The 21,410-nt window shown below is 44.8% G+C and overlaps 1 protein-coding gene across 1 annotated transcript in view; it reads left to right on the top strand.

Moving 5' to 3' along the window:
• Positions 1-245: 245 nt before the first annotated feature.
• The window catches only part of SERINC5 (serine incorporator 5), a gene marked incomplete at both ends in the record, with an annotated part of 61,698 nt that continues 40,533 nt past the window's right edge, over positions 246-21,410 (top strand). Inside the window, 5 exon segments of the mRNA XM_080706078.1 lie at positions 246-480; positions 5,699-5,766; positions 9,627-9,791; positions 10,406-10,429; positions 10,431-10,445. Of these exon segments, the coding sequence (XP_080562204.1) occupies positions 246-480; positions 5,699-5,766; positions 9,627-9,791; positions 10,406-10,429; positions 10,431-10,445 (507 nt within the window).

The following is a 21,410-nucleotide window of genomic DNA, read 5'->3' as shown; positions in this document are numbered from 1 at the left end:
CTCTTGCTGCTCTCCTCTCTTTGGTCTGTTTCCTCTTTCTGGCTTTGGGGTTAACTCGGTGTGCTTGCAAGTCATGTTTCCATAAACATTCATGGCTGGCAGGGATGTCCCATTTTACCTCTTGCAGGGAAACAAGAGTGTGGTCCACTTGCCCCCGCTGTCCCTCCGTGTGCTTCTGGCAGCAGGTGCACGTTGGCCATCACAGGTTTCCCTCTGAGATGTTTGGCCTGCCAGCCCTCCTCCGCATGGAGTGCCAGGCAGCCCTGGTGTCAGGCAGAGGGGAGATGAAATTTGTTCACCCACTGCCCATTGTCTACCTGGGCTTCTTCCAATTACAAGTGGGGAAAGCCAAGCCCCAAGGCTGCCTGGGAGAGAGAGCACTGACTCTCAGACCAGTGCTCTCCCCTACCCTGCAGCGTCCCTCCGACTTGCTGCTGCAGACCTTCATAAGAAGACTGGGGGAGGCTGGAGAACTATTTTGTGAGTAAGATGCAAATACATGTTGTGCATGTGTGCATGCTTATTCTGTGTCATCTGCTTGACCTTTTTCCTGAGACTTTGTTATTTCTAATTGGTGGTGTTGCCAGTTGATCCTAGGTAACAAAGGCTTTGTGCTTTATTTATTTATTTATTTATTTATTTATTTATTTATTTATCTTGCAGTATTGGGGATGGAACCCAGAGACATTCTACCTCTGAGTTACACCCCCAGCCCTATTTTTTATTCTTATTTTTATTTTGTGGCACTGGGGGTGGAACCCAGGAGCTTTTTTTTTTTTTCTACCTCCGGGCTATACTCCCAGACCTATTTTATACTTTATTTGGAAACAGGGTCTCACTAAGTTGCTGAGAGCTTCACTCAGTAGCTGAGGCTGGCTTTGAACCTGTGCAATCCTCCTGTTTCAGCCTCCGAAGAGCTGGGATTACAAGTGTGCGTGCACCACCACGCCCAGCCCCATTTTTTTTTTTGATGGTACTGGGGTTCCTGGAAACCCTTATACCTCTGGGCTACACTCCCAGACCTATTATATATAGGTGAATATATATATATTATATATTATATATATAATATATAATATATATTATATATATTATATATAGGTGAATATATATAATATATAGGTGAATATATATATAGGAATATATATAGAATATATATATTCACCTATATATAATATATATTATATATTATATATATAAATATAAAAAAATATGTATATGTATATATATATATTTTTTTGAAACAGGGTCTCTTAAGCCAGCATGGCTTCAAACCTGTGTGATCCTCCTGTCTCCGCCTCCCAAGTGCAGGGATTACAAGGGTGTGCTACCACGCCAGGCCTCCGGCCCAATTTTTTATTCTTTACTTTGAAACGGGGTCTCATTAAGTTGCAAAGGCCTCACTAAGTAGCTGAGGCTGTTCTTCCTGCCTTAGCCTCCCAGCATTCGGACAGGAGGAACAGCCTCGGCTACTTAGTGAGGCCCCAACTACTACTTAGTGTGAGCCTCAGCTACTTGATCTTCCTGTTTTAGCCTCCTAAATGCTGGGATTACAACATGTGCCACCATGCCCAGCAGTTGTGCTTTTTTTTTTTTTTTTTGCATATCAGAGGATGAAACCCAGGGGCATTCTTCCTCTGAGCTACATCCCCTGCCCTATTTTTTATTCTTTATTTTGAAACAGGGTCTCACTGAGTTGCAGAGGGCCTCACTAAATAGCTGAGGCTATCTGCGAACCCCGATCCTCCTGTCTCAGCCTCCCAAATGCTGTGATTACAAGCATGCGCTATCACGCCCGGCTTGTGCTTTTTTAACTTAGCAAAAATGCCTGTAGTTATCACCAGCCCTAGCATGTATGCCTAGCGAGAGCAGTTCCTGCTTGCCAAGGCCACTGGTAGGCCTGATGGACTGATACCATTTGTGGAATGCGTGTTTGGGCCCTGGGGACTGGTCCTTCCTTAGGAGGGGGAGGAGAACAGAGTGGGCATGCCAGGCCTCAGGTAGCTGTGAGCAGCCAGATTATCTTTTCTTGTTGACCCTTTGCCCAGGCAAGAACAAAGTACCTTTGATTAATGAATGCTGCTCATGCTGTAGCTACTTCTGATAGGGGTGGGGTAGAGGGAGGATGGAAAGAGGTTTCAGAGGGCAAGATTTTTCTTTGTAATGTTTAGGGGATGGGAAGATTCCTCAGAGAGAAAAATCAAGTAAGTCTAAACCACATTTGCAAATGCTTTTATAGCAATATCTTCAAACTTTGTTGTTTTTCTCAAGTAGTCAGATATCTTTTCTTGTTTTAAGAGTACAACATGCACACAGTAAAAACCTGAACAGCAGAGTAGAAGAGTGAGAAGTCTCCTTCCTTTCCCCACATCCCGGCCCATTGCACACATACTCGGCGTTAGTGAGCCGCTGCCTCTTGTCTCCACACCGGACCATACACCTTTGTGCATAGGTAGAAAATGCCAGGCCTGTGGCCTGTGTTGGTTGGCTGAAGTTGTCATAACAAAGTACCACAGCCAGCGGCTCAAACAACAGAAACTTCTTAATCTCTCACTTCTGGGGCTAGAAGCCTGAGAGCAGGACTGGTTACTTAGGTCTCTCTGACTGGAAGGTGGCCACCTTCTCGCTGTGTTCATATATGGTCATCCTTCTCTTCTTAAAAGGACACTAGGTATATTAGATCAGGGGTCCACCCATCATCTTTTTAACGTTAATTACCCCTCAGAAGACGTTATCTCCAAGTATATTCACATTCTGAGGTACTGGAGGTAGAACTTCAGCCTAGGACTTTTGAGGGAAACTCGGTGCATGCCTGTAATCCCAATACTTTGGAGGCTGAGAAGAAGGATCCCAGGTTTGAGGCTATCTTGCTGTAACTTAGCAAGACCCTGTTTCAAAATAAAAAGGGCTGCCAGGCGTGGTGGCACACGCTTGTAATCCCCGCGCTTGGGAGGCAGAAACAGGAGGATCACGCAGGTTCAAAGCCAGCCGCGCGCGCTGGCTTAGGAGACCCTGTTTCCAAATAAAAATGTAAAAATAGGTCTGGGAGTGTAGCCCAGAGGTAGAAGGGCTTCCAGGAACCCCAGTACCATCAAATAAATAAATAAATAAAATAAATAAATAAATAAATATAATAAATAAAAAGGGCTAAGGGTAGGTGGGCATGGTAGCTCATGCCTGTAATCCCAGTACTTGGGAAGCTGAAACAAGAGGATTGCAGATTCAAAGCCAGCCTTAGCAACTTAGTGAGACTTTCAGCAATTAGTGAAATCCTGTTTCGAAACAGAAAATAAAGCCAGACATAGTGGCGCACAGTTGTAATTCCCACACTTGGGAGGCAGAGACAAGAGGATCACGCAGGTTAGAAGCCAGTCTCTCTGGTTTAAGAGACCCTGTTTCCAAATAAAAATATAAAATAGGTCTGGGAATGTAGCCCAGAGGTAGAAGGGTTTCCAGGAACCCCAGTACTACCAAAAAAAAAAAAAAAAAAAAAAAACCAAACCAGAAAATAAAAAAGGCTTGGGGTTATAGTTCCGAGGTACACTGTTCCTGGGCTTCAATCTATAAAATCTATCATGCCAAAAGGAAGAGAGATAATTTTGAGGGTACACAGTTCAGCCCATACTACTAATGTAGCGTGTGTGTGTGTGTGTGTGTGTGTGTGTGTGTTACTGAGGATTGAGCCTGGGGATGCTCTATGACTGATCTGTATCCCCAGTCTGCCCATCCATCCATCTATTTATTTATTTATTTATTTATTTATTTTTCAGTAATTGGAGGTTGAACCCAGGGGCATTCTACCTCTGAGCTATACCCATAACCCTGTTTTTTATTCTTTAATTGGAAACAGGGTCTCACTAAGTTGCAGAGGGCCTCACTAAATAGTTGAGGCTGGCTGCAAATCTTTGATCCTCTTGTCTCAGCCTCCCAACTACTGGGTTTATAAGCATGTGCCACCATACCCGACCTTTTTTATTTTTTGGATAGGATCTTGCTAAGTTGTCCAGGCTGACCTTGAACTTATGATTCTCCTGCCACATCTCCTGGAGTAGCTGGTATTACAGCTGTGCACCACCATGCTGAGCTCTGACTTGCTCTCTCTCTTTTTTTTTTAAAACAATATTGCATTGTATGAATAGCCCATAGTTTATTTAAAATCAGTCCCTGTGTAGCTGGAGGGTAAGACTTTTTCCAGTCTTTATGCCTAAATCTCTGTCTTTGTGGAAACATAATACACAGCATGAACTTCTAGAAGGATTGCAAACATAGCCTTTCAAAAAGGGTGTCTAACTTTCTTTTGAATGTGTAATAATTTTTTGTAGAAAAAGAAAATATGCAGTATCCAAAAATTAAAGCCCTTAGTACACTTTGTGATAGAATGCTGGTGAGAAACTCAGAGTGCAGCATGTAATTTGTGACTGTGGTCCCACGGAATGGAATTTCCAGCCACTCTGAGGAGCACTGATGCCATAACTTACATACATTATTCATTCAGCATCCATTTTTTGATTCAAGGCAGAGCCCAGAGAATCGAGCCAGCTGAGAAGAGTGTGAGTGTGTGTGTATGTGTACATAAAACTTGAGAATGTAAATGGAAAGAGGTCAATCAGATTTTAAATGTGGACGAATGAACTGTAAAATAGGTGGCCCATAAAAAGCACATGCGGTAGTACTGGAATCTCACTTATGTGATCTGTTGGCTCAACTCACATAGAATAATTTCTTTTACAAAGTAGTGGTCTATTTGTGAGGCAAGAAGAGTCTTTTGATCCAGGTGTGGTGGCACATGCCTGTAATCTCAGTACTGGGGAGGCTGAGACAGGACGATCACAGGTTTGAGACGAGCTTCACCATCTTAAGGAAGCCCTCAGGAACTTAGTGAGATCCTATTTCAAAATGAGAAATAAGAGGAGGAAGTGACTCAGAGGTAGAAGGCCCCCTGGGTTCAATCTCCAGTATGAAAAAAAAAAAGTCTTTTGAGGAGGATCGCTTGGAAATTTTAATGTAAGATGAAGAAAGAACGTTAACAATATCTGAGGTGATAGAATAGTACAGAATGCTAAAGGGTTCAAACAGTGGCACTTTCATGAAGTGAATGAGGGAACTTGGGAAAAGACTGAATTTCCAAGATCTGTCACAACATCATTATAATTTGTTGTTGTTCCTACATACCTATGATCATAATCATCTTCTCCTCCTCATCTTCCTCTTTCTCTTCTTCTCCTCCTCCTTCTTCTTTCCTCCTCCTCCTCCTCCACCTCCTCCTCCTTCTCCTTCTTCTTCTTATTGAACCCAGGAAAATTCTACCTCTGAGCTACACCCCAGCCACCTCCACTTGGTTTTTGAAACAGGGTCTTGCTAGGTTAGTGAGAGTCTCACTAAGTTGCTGAGGCTGGTCTTGAATCTGTGATCCTGCTGTCCCATCCTCCCAAGTACTGGGATTATAGGCATGTGCCACCATGCCCAGCATGGGCATAAGTGGTGTTTATAATGTAGCATTCTAATGGGTGCTTGTTTTGAAGACTTGCAAATTCCAAACTTCCTTCCAAATCACTATCAGGAGATTGAATTGTTAGTATTTAAGTTATATATTGAATACAGTGTTAATGCATACAGATTTGATCATCATTAACAGTTTGTGGTAATCTCCTTTGTAGAATTCCCTGTTTGCTTAACAGAGACCCCTCCCTGACACCAGGTACATCAGATGACCATAGCGTAAAGTCTAAGAGACTGTTGCACAAGTCCTACTACCACCCCTACTTTGTAAATTAGGAGATTGAGTCTGTGTGTGTGCGTGGGGGGGAGGTACCAGGGATTGAACCCAGGGGCATTCCACCTTTGAGCTATACCCCTAGCCCTATTTTTGCTCTTTATTTTGAAACAGGGTCTCATTAAATTGCAGAGAGACTCACTGAGTAGCTGAGGCTGGCCGTGAACCTGTAAACCTTCTGTTTCAGCCCGCTAAGTACTAGGATTATAAGCATGCACTACCAGGTCCAGCTTGGAGATTGAGTCTTTTTTTTTTTTTTTTTTTGGTGGTACTGGGGTTCCTGGAAGCCCTTCTACCTCCAGGCTACACTCCCAGACCTATTTTTTAAAATATATTTTTATTTGGAAACAGGTCTCCTAAGCCAGCGCGGCTGGCTTCGAACCTACACGATCCTCCTGTCTCCGCCTCCTAAGCGCGGGGATTACAAGCATGCGCCAGCATGCCCAGCCTGGAGATTGAGTCCTAAATGGGCAAATAACTTGCTTGTGGACCAGAGCCTGTAGGAAACAAAGACAAGCTAAAACCCAGGCAGGCTGACTTCACACCTGAGCCACTGACCACTGTACCTATTGCTTTGAGCATTATTAAGGCCTTGTAAGCTCTGTACCCCATGGGCCCGTGCACTACTCGTTAGCCTAAGAAGGTTGCCCCACAGTCATGAGGCTCTGGTAGACAATGCCTGTGTAGAAGACACTGCAGGTTCCCATTCAGCTCTGGGTTGCACCCTGTGCATTTCCTACAAAGGTGCCTGGCTGCAAGCATAGCCTTTCCCAAGCCAGCACTCCCCACGGCACTCAGTTTGTTCTTAGGCCCTCAGTCTTCATGAGTCCTGTTCTTGGGCCCAGCTGCTTGTTTTTCATATTTTTCCTGCCTTACTTTGTCTGTTTTCTAGTTTTGGGCTTCTTCTCTTGCTCTCAGCTAATCCCAGATATCTTCGTTTTTGTCTAAGAGCAATGAGTATAGTACTTAGGAAAAAACTTTCCTGTTTATTATTGGCCATTTCCCAAGCCATTAATGCTTTTCATTAAAGATGGTATCAGGCAATAGCCAAAATATGGAACCAACCTAGGTCTCCATCAATAGATGAATGAATTGCAAAATTATGGGAAATACACACGATGGAATTGTACTCAGCAATGAAGAAAAAATCATGTCATTTGCAAAACGATGGAAAGACCTGGAGAACATTATGTTAAGTGAGATCAGCCGAGCACAGAAAGAGAAGGGACATATGTATTCTCTAATATATTCAAGCTAGGGAATATTAGGGATACTAGTGGGACTCTAGATAATGGAGGGGAAACCTTAGTGAAGTCAGAAAGGAAGGGGAGGGGAAGAAGAAGGCTGAGGTTTATTAATAGAAAAGCTACCTTCGAATATGTGTATACATGTGAATATAACATTGTTAACCTGGACACTCAGTATTGGGAGGAAAAGAAAAAGGGAAACTGGGGGGGGGGGCACCAAGTACTGTGTGAATACAGGCCATTGTCAACATGACCCACATTATGATGTGAAACTATAGTGTACAATAAAGGAAATAAATAAGTTAAAAAAATAAATTAATGTAAAATAAGATGGTATCAGAAAATTTGGGTGCAAGATCTGTCACATGCTTTTTTTTTTTTTTTTTTTTACACTCATTATACTGGAGATTGAATCCTAGGGCTTTGCATACTGTTCTACATCCTCAGCCCTTCTTATGTTTTATTTTGAGACAAAGTTTCTTTGGCCTCGAACTTGTGTTCCTCCTATCTTAGCCTCCTGAGTCTTGGGGATTAAAAACTTGCCATGGCTCCTTAACTTTCTGCATGCCCTGCCCTGTGGTCAGCATGCCTGGGAAGAATGATCATCTTGTAGCTTGGAAGGTTGACCTGCTGAAGGTGGGAGTGGATATGTTGGTGAAGTATTGGCCCAGTTTATGATACCAGCTGGGTCTCCTGCAATGTTGGTGCAGACCCCACAGGTTAAGGGCTCGGTACCACAACATTGTCCCTAATTCAGGTGCCAATTGGAAATTTGAACATTCCTTTTTTTTTTTTTGGTGCTGGGAATGGAACCCAGGGAAATTCTATATCTAAGCTATGCCCCCTGCAGCCCTGTTTTCTTTTCTTTTTTTTTTTTTTTTGTGGTATTGGAGATGGAACCCAGGGGCATTCTATCTCCAAGCTACACACCCAGTCCTATTTTTATTCTTTATTTTGAAACCAAGTCTCACTGAGTCGCAAAGGACCTAAGTAGTTGAAGATGACCACAAACCTGAATCCTACTGTCTCAGCCTCCCGAATGTTGGGATTACAAGCATGCGCCACTACTCTCAGCTTCCCAGCCTTATTTTCTATTTTTAGAAATAGAAAAGTCAGCCGGGCGTGGTGGTGCATGCTTGTAATTCCAGCATTTGGGAGGCTGAGACAGGGAGGATCAGGATCGCAGTTCACGGACAACCTCAGCTACTTAGTGAGGCCCTCTGCAACTTAGTAAGACCCTGTTTCAAAATAAAGAATAAAAATAGGGCAGGGGATGTGGCCTGGAGGTCAAATGCCCCTGGGTTCCATCCCCAGACCTGAAAAAAGAAAGAAGGAAGGAAGGAAAGAAAGAAAGAAAGAAAGAAAGAAAGAAAGAAAGAAAGAAAGAAAGAAAGAAAGATTGCTAGGTTGCTGAGGCTGTCCTCAAATCCTATCTCAGCCTCCCAAGTACTAAAATTACCAGTATGTGCCACCATGCCTGGCTGGGCCTACCATATTCTGACTAGCTGGCTGAAAAATTAGGGTTCCCCCATCCTCTCCTTGGGCTCAATAATTTGCTGGAATGGCTCATAGAACTTACTGAAGCTCTTTTCTTACATGTACTGGTTTATTGTAAAGGATGCAAATGACTAGCCAGGTGAAGAGGTACACAGTGTGAGGTCCAGAAAGGTTCTAAGCCCGAGTGTCTTTTTCTATTGTGTTGGGGCACCCTACTCTTTTTTTTTTTTTTTTTGGTGGTACTGGGGTTCCTGGAAGCCCTTCTACCTCCGGGCTACACTCCCAGACCTATTTTTACATTTTTATATTTGGAAACAGGGTCTCCTAAGCCAACGTGCGCGGCTGGCTTCGAACCTGCGCGATCCTCCTGTCTCTGCCTCCCAAGCGCGGGGATTACAAGCGTGCGCCACCACGCCCGGCTAAAAACAGTTTATGGTTTTTTTTTTTTTTTTTGGTGGTACTGGGGTTCCTGGAAGCCCTTCTACCTCCGGGCTACACTCCCAGACCTATTTTTACATTTTATATTTGGAAACAGGGTCTCCTAAACCAGCGCGCGCAACTGGCTTCGAACCTGCGCGATCCTCCTGTCTCTGCCTCCCAAGCGCGGGGATTACAAGCGTGCGCCACCACACCCGGCTGGGGCACCCTACTCTTTTAGCACATGGAATGTTTCACCAACCTGGAATCTCTGAGTCCATCTCGTGGGTTAAGGTTTTCATAGAGATGCTATTTTGTAAGTCTGATTGATCTAATCACCAGCCATTGGTAATTAATTCAATCTGCAGTTCCCCTGCCCAGGGATGGTGGTGGTGGTGGTGGTGAGCCAAAATTTCCAACCCTCTAAATCACATGGCCAATTTCTTCTGGCAACAGTCCCCACCCTGAAGTAATCCAGGGCCTCCCCAAGAATGAATTCCATAGCACAAACTCAGGTATGGTTTAAAGGGACATTTTGGTGCATAACAAAATACTCTGTTCTTACCCCATCACTCTGGAAATTGCAGGCATTTTAGCAACTCTTATTCCTGGAACCTGGGATGTAGACCAAGTAGGTATTCCTTGTTAAGTCACAGTACAGGTTCTGAGTGGGTGTTTGTGTCCTTTTCTAGTTGGCCTGCTGCTGTGGGCCTGCGGGCTGCTCCCTCTGCTGCGGCTGCTGCCCCAAGGTCCGGCAGTCGAGGACCACCCGCTTCATGTACGCGCTCTACTTCATACTGGTGGTCGGCCTTTGCTGCATGATGATGTCGCCGACCGTGGCCAAGCAGATGGAGCACGTGAGTTTGCCTCTGTTCAGATCTTCTTAGTGCTGATGTGGGATGAGGGTGTGTGGGAAACTGGTAATCTAGAGATCAGGGTCCATGGTTTGGGGCACTGCTCTCCAACTGAGCAGGCAAACTGTCTGCCCGCTAGGTCTTAAGTAGCGTGCGCTGCAGATGCAATCTGGTGCTTACCATAGAGCATGTTTGTATCCAAGGGTTGAGGGTTTTGTCTTTGTTTATAGCCATTCCTGATGAAATGTGCAGACTTCTCTTTAGACCTCTCTTCTTTTCTCTTGTTATTAGGATGGCTGCCAGTATTTCAAGTAGCAGCTGTTATAAACACTTTATGCACAGGATGATGCAGGGCATGGGGTCTGGGGTGGCTTTTCACCTTTCTGGGCAGATCTCCTATAGGGCAGTGTCTCTGGGGATGGAGGATGGATTTCCAGCCATTTCTTGGGCAGCGTGTGCAGAAGTGGGCCTGGCATGTGATGCTCATGGAGACACACCGAGGGCCTTTTCCTGGAATTTCCCCTTTCCTCAATAGCAGGCCTCTTGACCAGATTATGGGGGAATGTGGTTGTATCTTGGAGAAAGGCCAATAAATAACACTGTTCTTCCTTTCCCAGGCTCTGAACAAATTAACAAAAGAGTCTAAAATGCCAGCAAGTAGATGGCAGGCATCGCCTCCATTCTTTAGACAGTGATGGGCGGTGAGGCGGCACGCAATGAGTAACTGCACTGACGTGGGCTTCCTCCTGCTGAGCCCCGCAGGAGCCAGACTCCCCGCGGCGGGCACCACGGCATGGAGCAGGGCAGCATTCACCTGCCAGGGCACAGCTGGCCCGGAAGAGAGAGCAGAGAGCAGCATGAGTTCATGAGGACAGCTCTCATCCCAGAAGTGGGAGAGGAAAGCCTCCCTGCCAAACTCACTCCCTTTGGGGACTTATTGCTCAGCCCTGAGCTCTCTGGGACTGACTCTGATGCGCCCTCCATGGTGGAGACAGACAGCTGCACCAGGAGCAGCTGCTGAGGAGCGATCTCCCCAGCATTAGGCTGAAACTACGACTACTTTAAATACGCTCAAGTGCTTCAAAACAAGCTGTCTTTCCTTTTTGTGGTACCAGGAATGGAACCCAGGGCCCCATGCCAACCCCACATGCTAGGTAGACACTCTCCACTGAACTACACCTCCAGTCCAGAAAACCATTTTCTTAAAAGGATTTGGTTTATTCTCATCTATTAGTTAGAGTTGATCCTGTGGAGCTTGTTCTTGGGTAATGAACTTATAATTGTACTTGTTTCGAAGGTAGTGGAAACATCTGTCAAACCTGTGAAGTCTGTATTCTCTGGTTGCTTTGAATTCTTTGCTCAGTAAGGCTCTGGAGTGGGAGCCACAGTGTGTTCAGATGAGAAGGAAGGAAGGCTCAGCACTTAGAAGAGAAGACGGGAAGTTTATGAGGCCCAAAACGAGGCAGAGATTGATAAGTGCCATAGGAAAGGGTAAGCATCTCAGAAGACCCGAGGCAGGGAGACCGAGACCGAGACCCAGTCTGCCTCGCAGGCCTGGCCCAGGCTTTACGCTCTATCGCTGTGCTCGCCTCCCAGGATCGGCTCATCGTGGTTTATCCTTGTGTTTGTGGCAAGAAATTTGAGAGTTGGAATACTGAAAGGGTAGATTTTAGTTCTCATTCCTAAGTTCTACTTAATTTCCATTTACTAATTTGTTTTTCCAGTGGCGTAATGTTCTCTCTTTAAATTCAATAAGTAGTGGCTTGACGGTCCTCTGTGGTCCCCTGGTGGGAACTGTGTGTCCCAGATATCTGTGGTGTGAGTACTGCCTTTTTTTTTTTTCTCTTAAATACTGGGGATTGATCCCAGCAACATTCTACCTCTGAGCCACACCCCAGTCCCTTTTTATTTTGAAATAGGGCATCCCTAAGTTGCTGAGGCTGGCCTTGAACCTGTGATCCTCCTGTTTTTACTGGTTTTACAGGCATGGGCCACTGCACCCAACTGATCTCTTCTCTTAAGAAGTTTTTAGTCCTGGTAAAATTAAGCCTTGGATCCAAGAAACAAAATCTGTAAATATACAAATATTTTGTTATCTCTCAGGGGTGAACTTGTCAGAAACATTGCTATGGAGGGTAGAAGTAATTGGAAGTCATGGGGATAGGTTTTAGAACATGAATGAATGAGTGAATTAATTAATTAATTAATTTGACACCAGATATTGAGCTCAGGGCATTCAATCACTGAGCGACACACCTAGCCCTTATTTGCGATGTTTAAAATTTTGAACCAGGTTTCATTAAGTTGCTGAGGCTGGCCTAGAACCATAAATCCTCCTGTCTCAGCCTCCCAAAGACTGTGAATACAGGTGTGAGCTGCAGTACCTGGCCCATAGTAATTTTAACACCTGTTTACCATCCAACTAACCCACCCATGAAACAAGCCCTAAAAAGTACAGCCAGTATCTGTACTTTTTTGATTGTCGGTAGGCAAATTATTCAAGAAACAAAAGATGTTGACTGATGTTGCTCTGGAAGGCTTCATGGAGGAAGTGGCATGTATGAATAATAGTATTTTAAGAGATAATGGTTGTTGGGCAGTTCCACAAGCTTCTGCTCTCGCTTGAACAGTAGGTACTGTTAGATAACCTTCCTCCCTGCTCTGCAGAGGAGGAAGCTGAAGCGGTGAGTCATTAAGTCCCTTGCATCAGGTCTCTGCCACTGAGTGGTAGAGTTGGGATTTAAACCTGGGCTGAATATCTTCTCAGCTGCTGAGCTGAGAGAAGGAGAAAGAGCAAGGCAGGCATGTGTAGAGGGGCAGGGAGGAAAACGTGGGTCAAATCTTGTAGGAAATTTGGATCAAAAATTGCAGAAATCTGTGCTAGGGTGAGACCATTTGTCCCACAGTCTGCTGAAAAAAATGGCAATTCAGTGTGGATTCTGTTTTTGTTTTTGTTTTTTTCAGTACTGGAGGTGAAACTCCGGGGCGCTTTGCCACTATACCACTGCGCTTCATCCTCAGCCTCCTCCCACCTGGCAATGCGGGGATTGAGCCGAGCGCCTCACATGTGCCAAGCACACACTTTATCACTGCTAGAGCCCCAGCCCAGTCCTAGATCTTTTTCTTTCTCTTGTTACTTTTTTGTGAGACAGCATCTCAGATTATTGAGCAGGTGTCAATCATCACAGAAACAGAGGGAAAGTTTTAAGGAGGTGAACCCCACAGTAGGGTATGCAGGGGTGATTTGGGGTCAGAAAGTTTAAGGAAGGAGAGAAGAAAGGAAGGGGCAGCCCCGACGTCACCAGAGGCTTTGTAAATTTCTATGCCTGACTCCTGAGTGTAACTTTTAAAAATCCTTTGACTGGGCTTTCTGCATGAGGAATGAGGTCCCTGTGGGTGAAACCAATCCTTTTCTAGCCTCACAGGGGGCAGCCATCTGGCCACAAAGTCAGCTTGTTCCAGGGCCCTGGAAGGAGGCTGACCTCATCCTCAGGCAGTACGGGAGAGTGGGCGTTGAAAGGCCCCCTTGTGGGACACACACTGGCCTTCTGCTGCAGTCCCTGCCCCCCTGCTTTGTTGGCTCTTGGGGATGTTTGAGGATGTGATTGGCTAAGGGGAGAGAACGGGTTGCTTGTGTGACCCGGATAGGGATGTGTCATCGCCTCCTACCCTGCATTCTCCACGCAGTGGGGGCCTTCCAGTCACGTGGGCCTTTGGTGCATGGGTTGAGAACCAAGGGTAATCCTCAGTTTTTGCTTGGTTTCAGAATGTGGCCTGTGTGTAAGTGACAATGAGAGGGAATTGCAGGGAGATGCTGGACCAACTTGGTCCTGCTTTTCCCTAGAGAAACTCCCCTCCCAAGAGAACTTTGGCCCAGAGAAAGCTCTCCTGCACTGGTGGAATGGGGCATGGTTTCTGCCTTTGCTTGAAGCATGTTTTCCCACCTCAGAGGATAAGAGCCATTTTATTGCCTGTTATTCTTTCCATGTAAATAGGTATAAACTTGAGACATTTGATGCTCAAGGGATTTAAATCCATTTTAGAATATAGAACACAAAAGAAGGGAAAATGAGCAAGTGAATTAGGTCTCTTGACCTGGCACTGCCGTATGTTGACACCTGCTGCCGGCTTGGGCTCAGTTGCCCTGGGATGCTCCATGGGCATTTGGGAGGGAGGAGAAAGGAAGGTTCTTGTTTCTTGGGGAGTAGGCAACCCTAAACCCCAGCTCGGACTGGAGAAGGAAGGACAGTTGACCCATGAGGCCTTCCCAAGAGCTCATTAAGCTATAACCAAGGTATAGAGAACCTTAAATTTTCCTAACCTGAAATGTCTTAGATCCATTTTCTTCATCCTAGGATACATTTGGCTTCCAGGCTGCTCTAATTAACTTAGATGTTGAATTGTTTGCATTTTAAGTTTTTTTTTAAAACAAAAACACATCATAAACTACATGGTAACATTATTTGTTTGGGATACAGAATGTGAAAAGGACTTTGGCCATGACTGGTTTTTGAAGTATGTTTGTTTTAAACTTAAATCGTGAGAAGCTATTCATTGTATCAAGAGGAGAGTCTACTAGGGACTTTATTTTTATTGCAGTTTCTTCCATCATTTGTTTTGGAAGATTTTGTGCTTCCCTTGTAATCCTGCTTGGCATCTACTGGAAATGTGCTTTATTTTACACATTGCAGTCAGCTGGTGGGCTCGGGTAGCTCTCCCTTGAGTGAGTAGTCCTATGGAAACCATACTTCTTTGATTGGTTACCCCTCCCTAGATGAAACAGCACTGGAAGACAATGTTGCAGGGTATAGAATGCTTCAGAGGACCAGAGGGCCAGATGGAATGGGCTCTGGACTGGGGTTTGGGTAGCTCGTGGCTACTGTTTTGTTGGTGTTATAAAGCAGGCCCTCAGTTCACGTTCTCTCCCTCTCTCTCCCACTCCCCCCCCCACTCACTCATTCCCCCTCCTCCCTCTGGTTTTCATGAGAGTCTGATAGCCCAGTGTTAATTCTAATTCCCTCTCTACTCCCAACTCTTTAGCTAGAGCCACTTCTGGAGGTTGCCAGTGAGCCTAGATCAAACACCTGAAAATTCCTAGCCAGGTATATAAATTGACCTGCGGGCTCTCTGCGCATCCCCCCTCCATTTACATTGTGCTGCTTCAGGAAGAGGCAGGCATGCTGTAGTGAAGCCCCAGTCCTGCATGTGTACTTACGTCCTGTTTCATATGTTTACCCTAACTTCTTGTTCCCAAAGAAAAGCATTTACAATTCCTGGAATCACTTGAAAATCTTCTTGAGTTTTTGAAAAGTCCGTGAGGATTGAAATGGACAGCAGGGCTCTCTTACTTCCCTGTTTGGGAAGTAAGTTGCCTAGTGTGCTAGAGGGGTCCCTGCATATCTACTTGTTCTGCCCTGGGCTGACCCTCGAAGCCCTTCTTGACCATAGTTTGTCTTTCCCTTGCACACTCGCCAGCATCTGGCATTTCATCCAGGAATTGTTTAGAACTTTTCCTGATACCTTTGTTCCCCTGGACTTAATAAGCCATTCAGTTACAGTCCTCCTCTACCTATTTGTTCCTGGGGGACAGAAGACACTGGTAGAGCTGAACCAAGCCTCCTTCTCCAGGTAACATTCATCACCTGTCCTGGTTTATTGTTTTTTTTTTTTTTTTTTTTCCCCCAGTCTTTAATCTTGAGTACACTCTCTGAACTACAGTTTCTATGTTTATCATACAGTATGTCAACACTCACAGGAGAAAGGGGAAAGATCCTTCTTTGATGAATGTTGAGGCCAATAATTGGGGTTTTAGATTCTTTGATTAAAGCTAGTAGGGTAGACTTAAACATTTTTCTTTTTATTCAGAAAGCCCATTGAACATATTTTTTAGTGGTGAGATAAATACACTTAGTCTGTTTTCTCAGTTATTTTCACCATTTGCTGTTGTCCTCACTGGAGAAGGAGATGTGTTTCAGGGAAATTCACGTGCATTAGTGGCATCGATGTAAGATTATAAAGAGGTCAAAGTGAAGAATTATTTGTAGCCAGTTGAGTCCCAAGGCCACATCCCAAGTCACCCAGAACTGTCAGTTTCTTAGAGTTCTTTTCTTTTCCCTTCCCCTCTCTCTCCCTATGCCAGGAATTTAACCAGGAGCATTTTACCTCTGAGCTATATTCCCAGCCCTATTTTATTTTTTATTATGAAACAGGAGCTCACTAAGTTGTTGAGCATCTTGCTGAGTTTCTGAGGCTGGTCTTGACCCTGTGATCTACTGTTTAGCCCCCCCAAGAAGTGGGATTACAGGTATACACCACCACGCCCGGCTTCTCATATTTCTTAAACTTTACAAATGCCATTTCTGTCAGCCTTCCATTTCTCTTTCCTTTAGGACCTCACAGCACCTGTCCTACCTCACTGAATTTCCACTTCTTAATCTTTTCTTAGTTGTTGTTTCTTGCAGTCTTTTGGCTTCTCTCTCCATTTCTTTTTCTTGCTTATCTAGCTAAAACATGTGATACACCATCCAAACTACTCTCTCACATCCTCTTGATGCTCTTGCACTCCCAGCCTTTGTGAACAAAATCTCAGTTCTAGATCCTGGGTGCAGAGGTCCTTCCTCTTGGTTCAGTTGTTCGTACAGCTCAGAGCCGTTGTTTGGCACCCGCCAGCAGCGGCATCCTCGGCACCATACTTCCATCTTCTCCCAGCCCCTTTCTCCTTCTTTCTTTCATTCTAGACTGTTATCATCTTCCTGAAGCATCCCTTCTCATTGCCATATTAAAACTACAGTCAGCTGGGATGGCATTCCATAGCTTCTTCATTTTCCTTGACTATGCTCAATATAAGACTGAATAGTATAACACAGGGGGTGGACTTGGAAGCCAGGCTGCCTGAAGTTTAAGTCTTGGCCTAACCACTCACCAGCTCTCTCACTCTCTCCACCTTGATTCTCCTGTTTAAAAAAGAAAAAAAAAAATTTGTAATGACCTACTCCATACAGTTTTGTGAAAATTCAGTGATTTAATCCATGAAAACTGTTTAGAACAATACCTCACATTTTGATTCTTCTTTAGCGTATAAGCACATTGACATCTCTAGCATCAGACAACTCACTTTTATTTTTTATTTCAGACAGCTTTATTGAGATATAATTAATGTGGCATAAAATTGACCCACTTAAAATGCATAGTCCACTGTCTTTTATATGGTCACACAGTTACACAGCAATCACCAGAATCTAATTTTAGAACGTCTTTGCCACTCCTAAAAAAACCTATAGTTATTAGCATTTACACCCCATTTTTTCCTGATCCCCTCCCAACCTTCTACCTCTGGGCTACACTCCCATACACTCCCAGACCTATTTTATATTTTTTATTTAGAAACAGGGTCTCTTAAGCCATTGGAGGCTGACGTCGAACCTGCGCGATCCTCCTGTCTCAGCCTCCCAAGCACGGGGATTACAAGCTTGTGCCACCATGCCTGGCAGCTACCTGTATTTCTTCCAGATGATTCCCTGCTTCCATGTTCTGAGTGACCACAGAATTCTGGCTGTGCATGAATACAGAACTGCTTTCTTTGGGAACACCTTAGATTTCAAGACTGCTCATAAGTATATCTTTTAGTCAGTCAGTGGGACATTTTATAAGACTTCAGTGGTTCCTGGAGTCGACAGGCAGTATGCCTGAGACTCTGTCATTTGGTAAACGAACCACCTTATTTCCTATTTTTAACACGAAGAACTGAGAGGAACATGAAGGCATAATTGTAAGGATCATTTGTGGGAAGCCCCCCATGTGCTAGTCCCGGGGATCCCCACATACCTGGACCAAGGACCCTAGCTAAAGGACTCAGTTACTGAGATGAGTGGAGAAAGGATGCGACTCACATTCATGCTGAGCAAAAGCAAGCAGCGTGTGATGGTGTTAGAGAACATTAGGATCCTTTTAAAGGATGTAATTTGAATGAATTATTAAAAAATTTAAAGGCAGAAGAGTTCTAGGTGGTGATACCAGCCAGTTGTTTGAAGGTGAGGCACAGGATTTAAGTGGCTTGTCCAAAGCTGAGATCCCCGGTGCAGCTGAGACTCAAACCCAGGATTACTGATCGCCTGGCTAATACTTGTGCTGCTCTTCTGCTTGTGAGACTAGGTTTGCTTGCTGGTCACATATTCACAGAAGTAACAGTGGAAGTCGTTTAGAAAGTATAGTCTTCCTCCAGATTCAGAAAAGTACTCTGGGCATAGTAGCAGGGAGAAGATCACCTCTTGGGGCTCTTGTTCCCCACCTCCCTCCTTCCTGTCCCAGTGGTCAAAAGCTGAGCTCAAGGGAACACTGTTATTCTGAAGAGGAAAATAAAGATAGCCACAGACATAGTATTTGTTTATTCAGTGGATTTGCGGATAAAATAGAACCCACCTTCAGGTTGTATTTGGCATAACCATCTATTTAAGCAAACAAATATTATCGGTAAAAAAAAAAAGTTCCACTTTGATCCATAACACTGTAATTCGTCCTAGTACAGAATGACAGGTGTTCATGCCAAAGCCAGGAAGTCTGACTCTGGTTTTGAATCTGGTCTTTTCTGTTGAATGTTCAGGGTTCTAAGTACTGAGGCCTAAAATCAGGGGTTGTTTTAGGTACATTGAAGCCCCAAGTAGAACTCTTCATTCTCAGGAGCTACCATATGATGTTTTTGTGTTACAATAATATCACATTACCAGGTATGGTGGTACATGCCTACAACCCCAGCTACATGGGAGGCCGAGGCAGGATGATTGCAGGTTTATGGCCAGCCTGGGAAACTTCGGGAGACTCTATCTCAAAATATAAACAAATAACCTGGCATGGTGGCACAGACCTGTAATCCCAGTACTTGGAAGGCTGAGACAGGAGGATTGCAGGTTTGAGACCAGCCCCAGTAACTTAGCAAGGTCCTCAGCAGTTTAGTGAGACCCTGTTTGAAAGTAACAAAATAAAACAGAGCTGGGATGTAGCTAGAAGATAAAATGCTCCTGGATTCAATCTTCAGTACTCCTCCTGCCCCACCACCCACAAATCTATGTATGTAAGTAGTTAAGGGAGTAAAATAAATGCATAAGAAGGGATGGAGATGTAGCATGGTGGTTGAATGCCCCTGGGTTCCATCCCCAGTACTATACACATATACACAAAGCCAAATTTAAAAAAAATTGCTGACCCCATTCTTTGATTTTGGAGGACCCCACCCCCAACCCAGCTGAGATGAAACACTTTTCAAAGGTCCTCTTCCTGAACTATAGCTAAGTTCATTGTACTGTTGTGGGCACATTATGTGTCAAGTGTATCAGGGAGTAAATTTTTGAGGATACAAGTAGATGGGGTTGTTGAATCTCAAGGCCTTTGCAGAACGCTGAGGGCCTGTTAGAGTTTACCTGTGGGGAGCTGGCAGTGAGGCTCTACCTCTTAAAGTCTCTGGGCTGCCTCCCCTCCCAGGAGAAGTGACTCGAGGGGCATATTGAAATGGGCATTTTTTTTTTTTTTTTTTTTACTGGGGTTCTTGTCTATGAAGTAGGTGACACTCGCAGACAACAGAAAGGCGAGCAGGGAGCTTATTTTAAAGATAATAGAGAAGGGGAAAAGATGTAGATGGCTCTCTTGGGACAATGGCATCCTTCCTGGTGTCTGGGCAATGGGGACTCATGGGGTCCAGCAGCTGCCCCTGACACCACCTGGGAGTAGCCGAAGCCGTGGACCGTCAGTTGCAAACTGCTTTCTCTCAAAGTCTACATGATCTACTCAAGAGAGTTTGCAGGCTACCCCGAGGGACCTCAGTCATAAATTATGCACTGCTTTCCCTCAAAGCCAAGAGGAAGATAGGCGTGGTGGCGCACGCTTGTAATCCCAGCATTTGGGAGGCTGAGACTGGAGAATCGCAGTTCGTGGACAGGCTCAGCTACTTAGTGAGGCCCTCTGCAACCCTGTTTCAAAATAAAGAATAAAAAATAGGCCAAGGGGGTGTAGCTCGGAGGTCAAATGCCCCTGGGTTCCATCCCCAGACCCGCAAAAAAAAAAAGTCAAGAGGACGTGTGTGTGTGTGTGTGTGTGTGTGTGTGTGAGAGAGAGAGAGAGAGAGAGAGAGAGAGAGAGAGAGAGAGAGAGAGGGAGAGGGAGAGGGAGAGGGAGAGGGAGAGGGAGAGGGAGAGGGAGAAGCTTCCAAAAGATGACCATTTAGTGTGGCCTGTCTAGGGGTTTATAAGCTTCTAAGGGTTTTCTTTCTGGTTTGGATTTCCAGAGGCAGTTTCCTGGGGTTTAGATAGTGTTCTTTTTGTGCCTCTTTTTTTTTGGTTGGGGTCCCAGACACTGCTTCCTAGAATCTCCTGGATTGCTTATCAGCAGGAACAGCTGGACTTTTGTGAACCTCTGGCCACTCTCAGGAGGCGTTTGATCTCATTAGAACATTCAGGAGGCCTGATCCTTTCAGGAGGTTTGGAAGTTAGTAGCATCTGCATCTGTTGCCTCTCAGGAAATTAAATCTTTCTACCTTGGTCTTCCAGCTCTATCTGCCTATTTCTTTCTACCTCCTTAATATGTTTCCAAACAGTTTTATCTTTGTTGTAAATTCCATGCAGACCTAACACCACGTGAGAAAGCAAGAGTCCCTGCGCTGCCAGGGCCTTATCTCTCCCACACAAGTAAATGTGGGGGTGGGGTGGGGTGGGGGAACTATAGAGGCAGCATCTGAACTAGTGAATATCCTGCTGAGAGGCTTTTTTTCTTTTCTTTTTGTCTGAACCAAGGACAAAGAGGTTTGATCTTTGTCCAGTAATAAAGAGGCCTGCCAGGAACTAAAATACTTACTGTCCTTCCTCTGTGAAGATTCCTTACCAGAACCTCTGGTGAGCCCCAGATGTTAACTAGATCTTCTGTAAGGTGGACGATGGGCTTTGAAAGGGGAGTTTTCCCAAGGCTTTGTTCTGCCTCTGCTAAGAGCATCCTTTAAGCAATGGTCTGTAGATGGACCTTAAGCACCTGTCAAGTGAGTGGAACAGACAGGATCTTACAGTTGTTATAAAATGAGGCTGGAGGGAGCAGACAAATGACGCAGAACAGGATAAGCTAAGATGAAGCAGCGTCCCAGTGATGGGAACAAGGGCAATGGATAAATATTATGAATACAGTAGCCCCCTTATCCAAGGCTTTGCTTCCTGTGGTTTGGTTACCTGGGATCAACCACACTCCAAAAACAAAAGTAAAAATAAATAAATAGCTGGGCGGTGGTGCACGCTTGTAATCCCTGTGCTTGGGAGGCAGAGACAGGAGGATTGCGCAGGTTCAAAGCCAGCCGCACTGGCTTAAGAGACCCTGTTTCCAAATAAAAATATAAAAATAGGTCTGCAAGTGTAGCCTGGATGTAGAAGGGTTTCCAGGGGCCCCAGTACCACTAAATAAATAAATAAATAAATAAATAAATAAATAAATAAATGGAAAATTCCAGAAATAAGCAATTCACTGGTTTAAGTTGAGCACTGTCCCCCTCTGTCCCTCCCCCCCAGGACGTGTACTCTACCTGCCTGCCAATCACTTAGTGGCCATTATCAAATTGGCTGCTGGGCTATTAGTGCTTATGTTCAAGTAACTCTT

This window comes from Muscardinus avellanarius (assembly GCF_963383645.1).
Source record: "Muscardinus avellanarius genome assembly, chromosome: 1".
NCBI lineage: Eukaryota > Metazoa > Chordata > Mammalia > Rodentia > Gliridae > Muscardinus > Muscardinus avellanarius.
The sequence above is the reverse complement of the archived record's forward strand: the minus strand, read 5'-3'. Positions and strand labels throughout refer to the sequence as shown.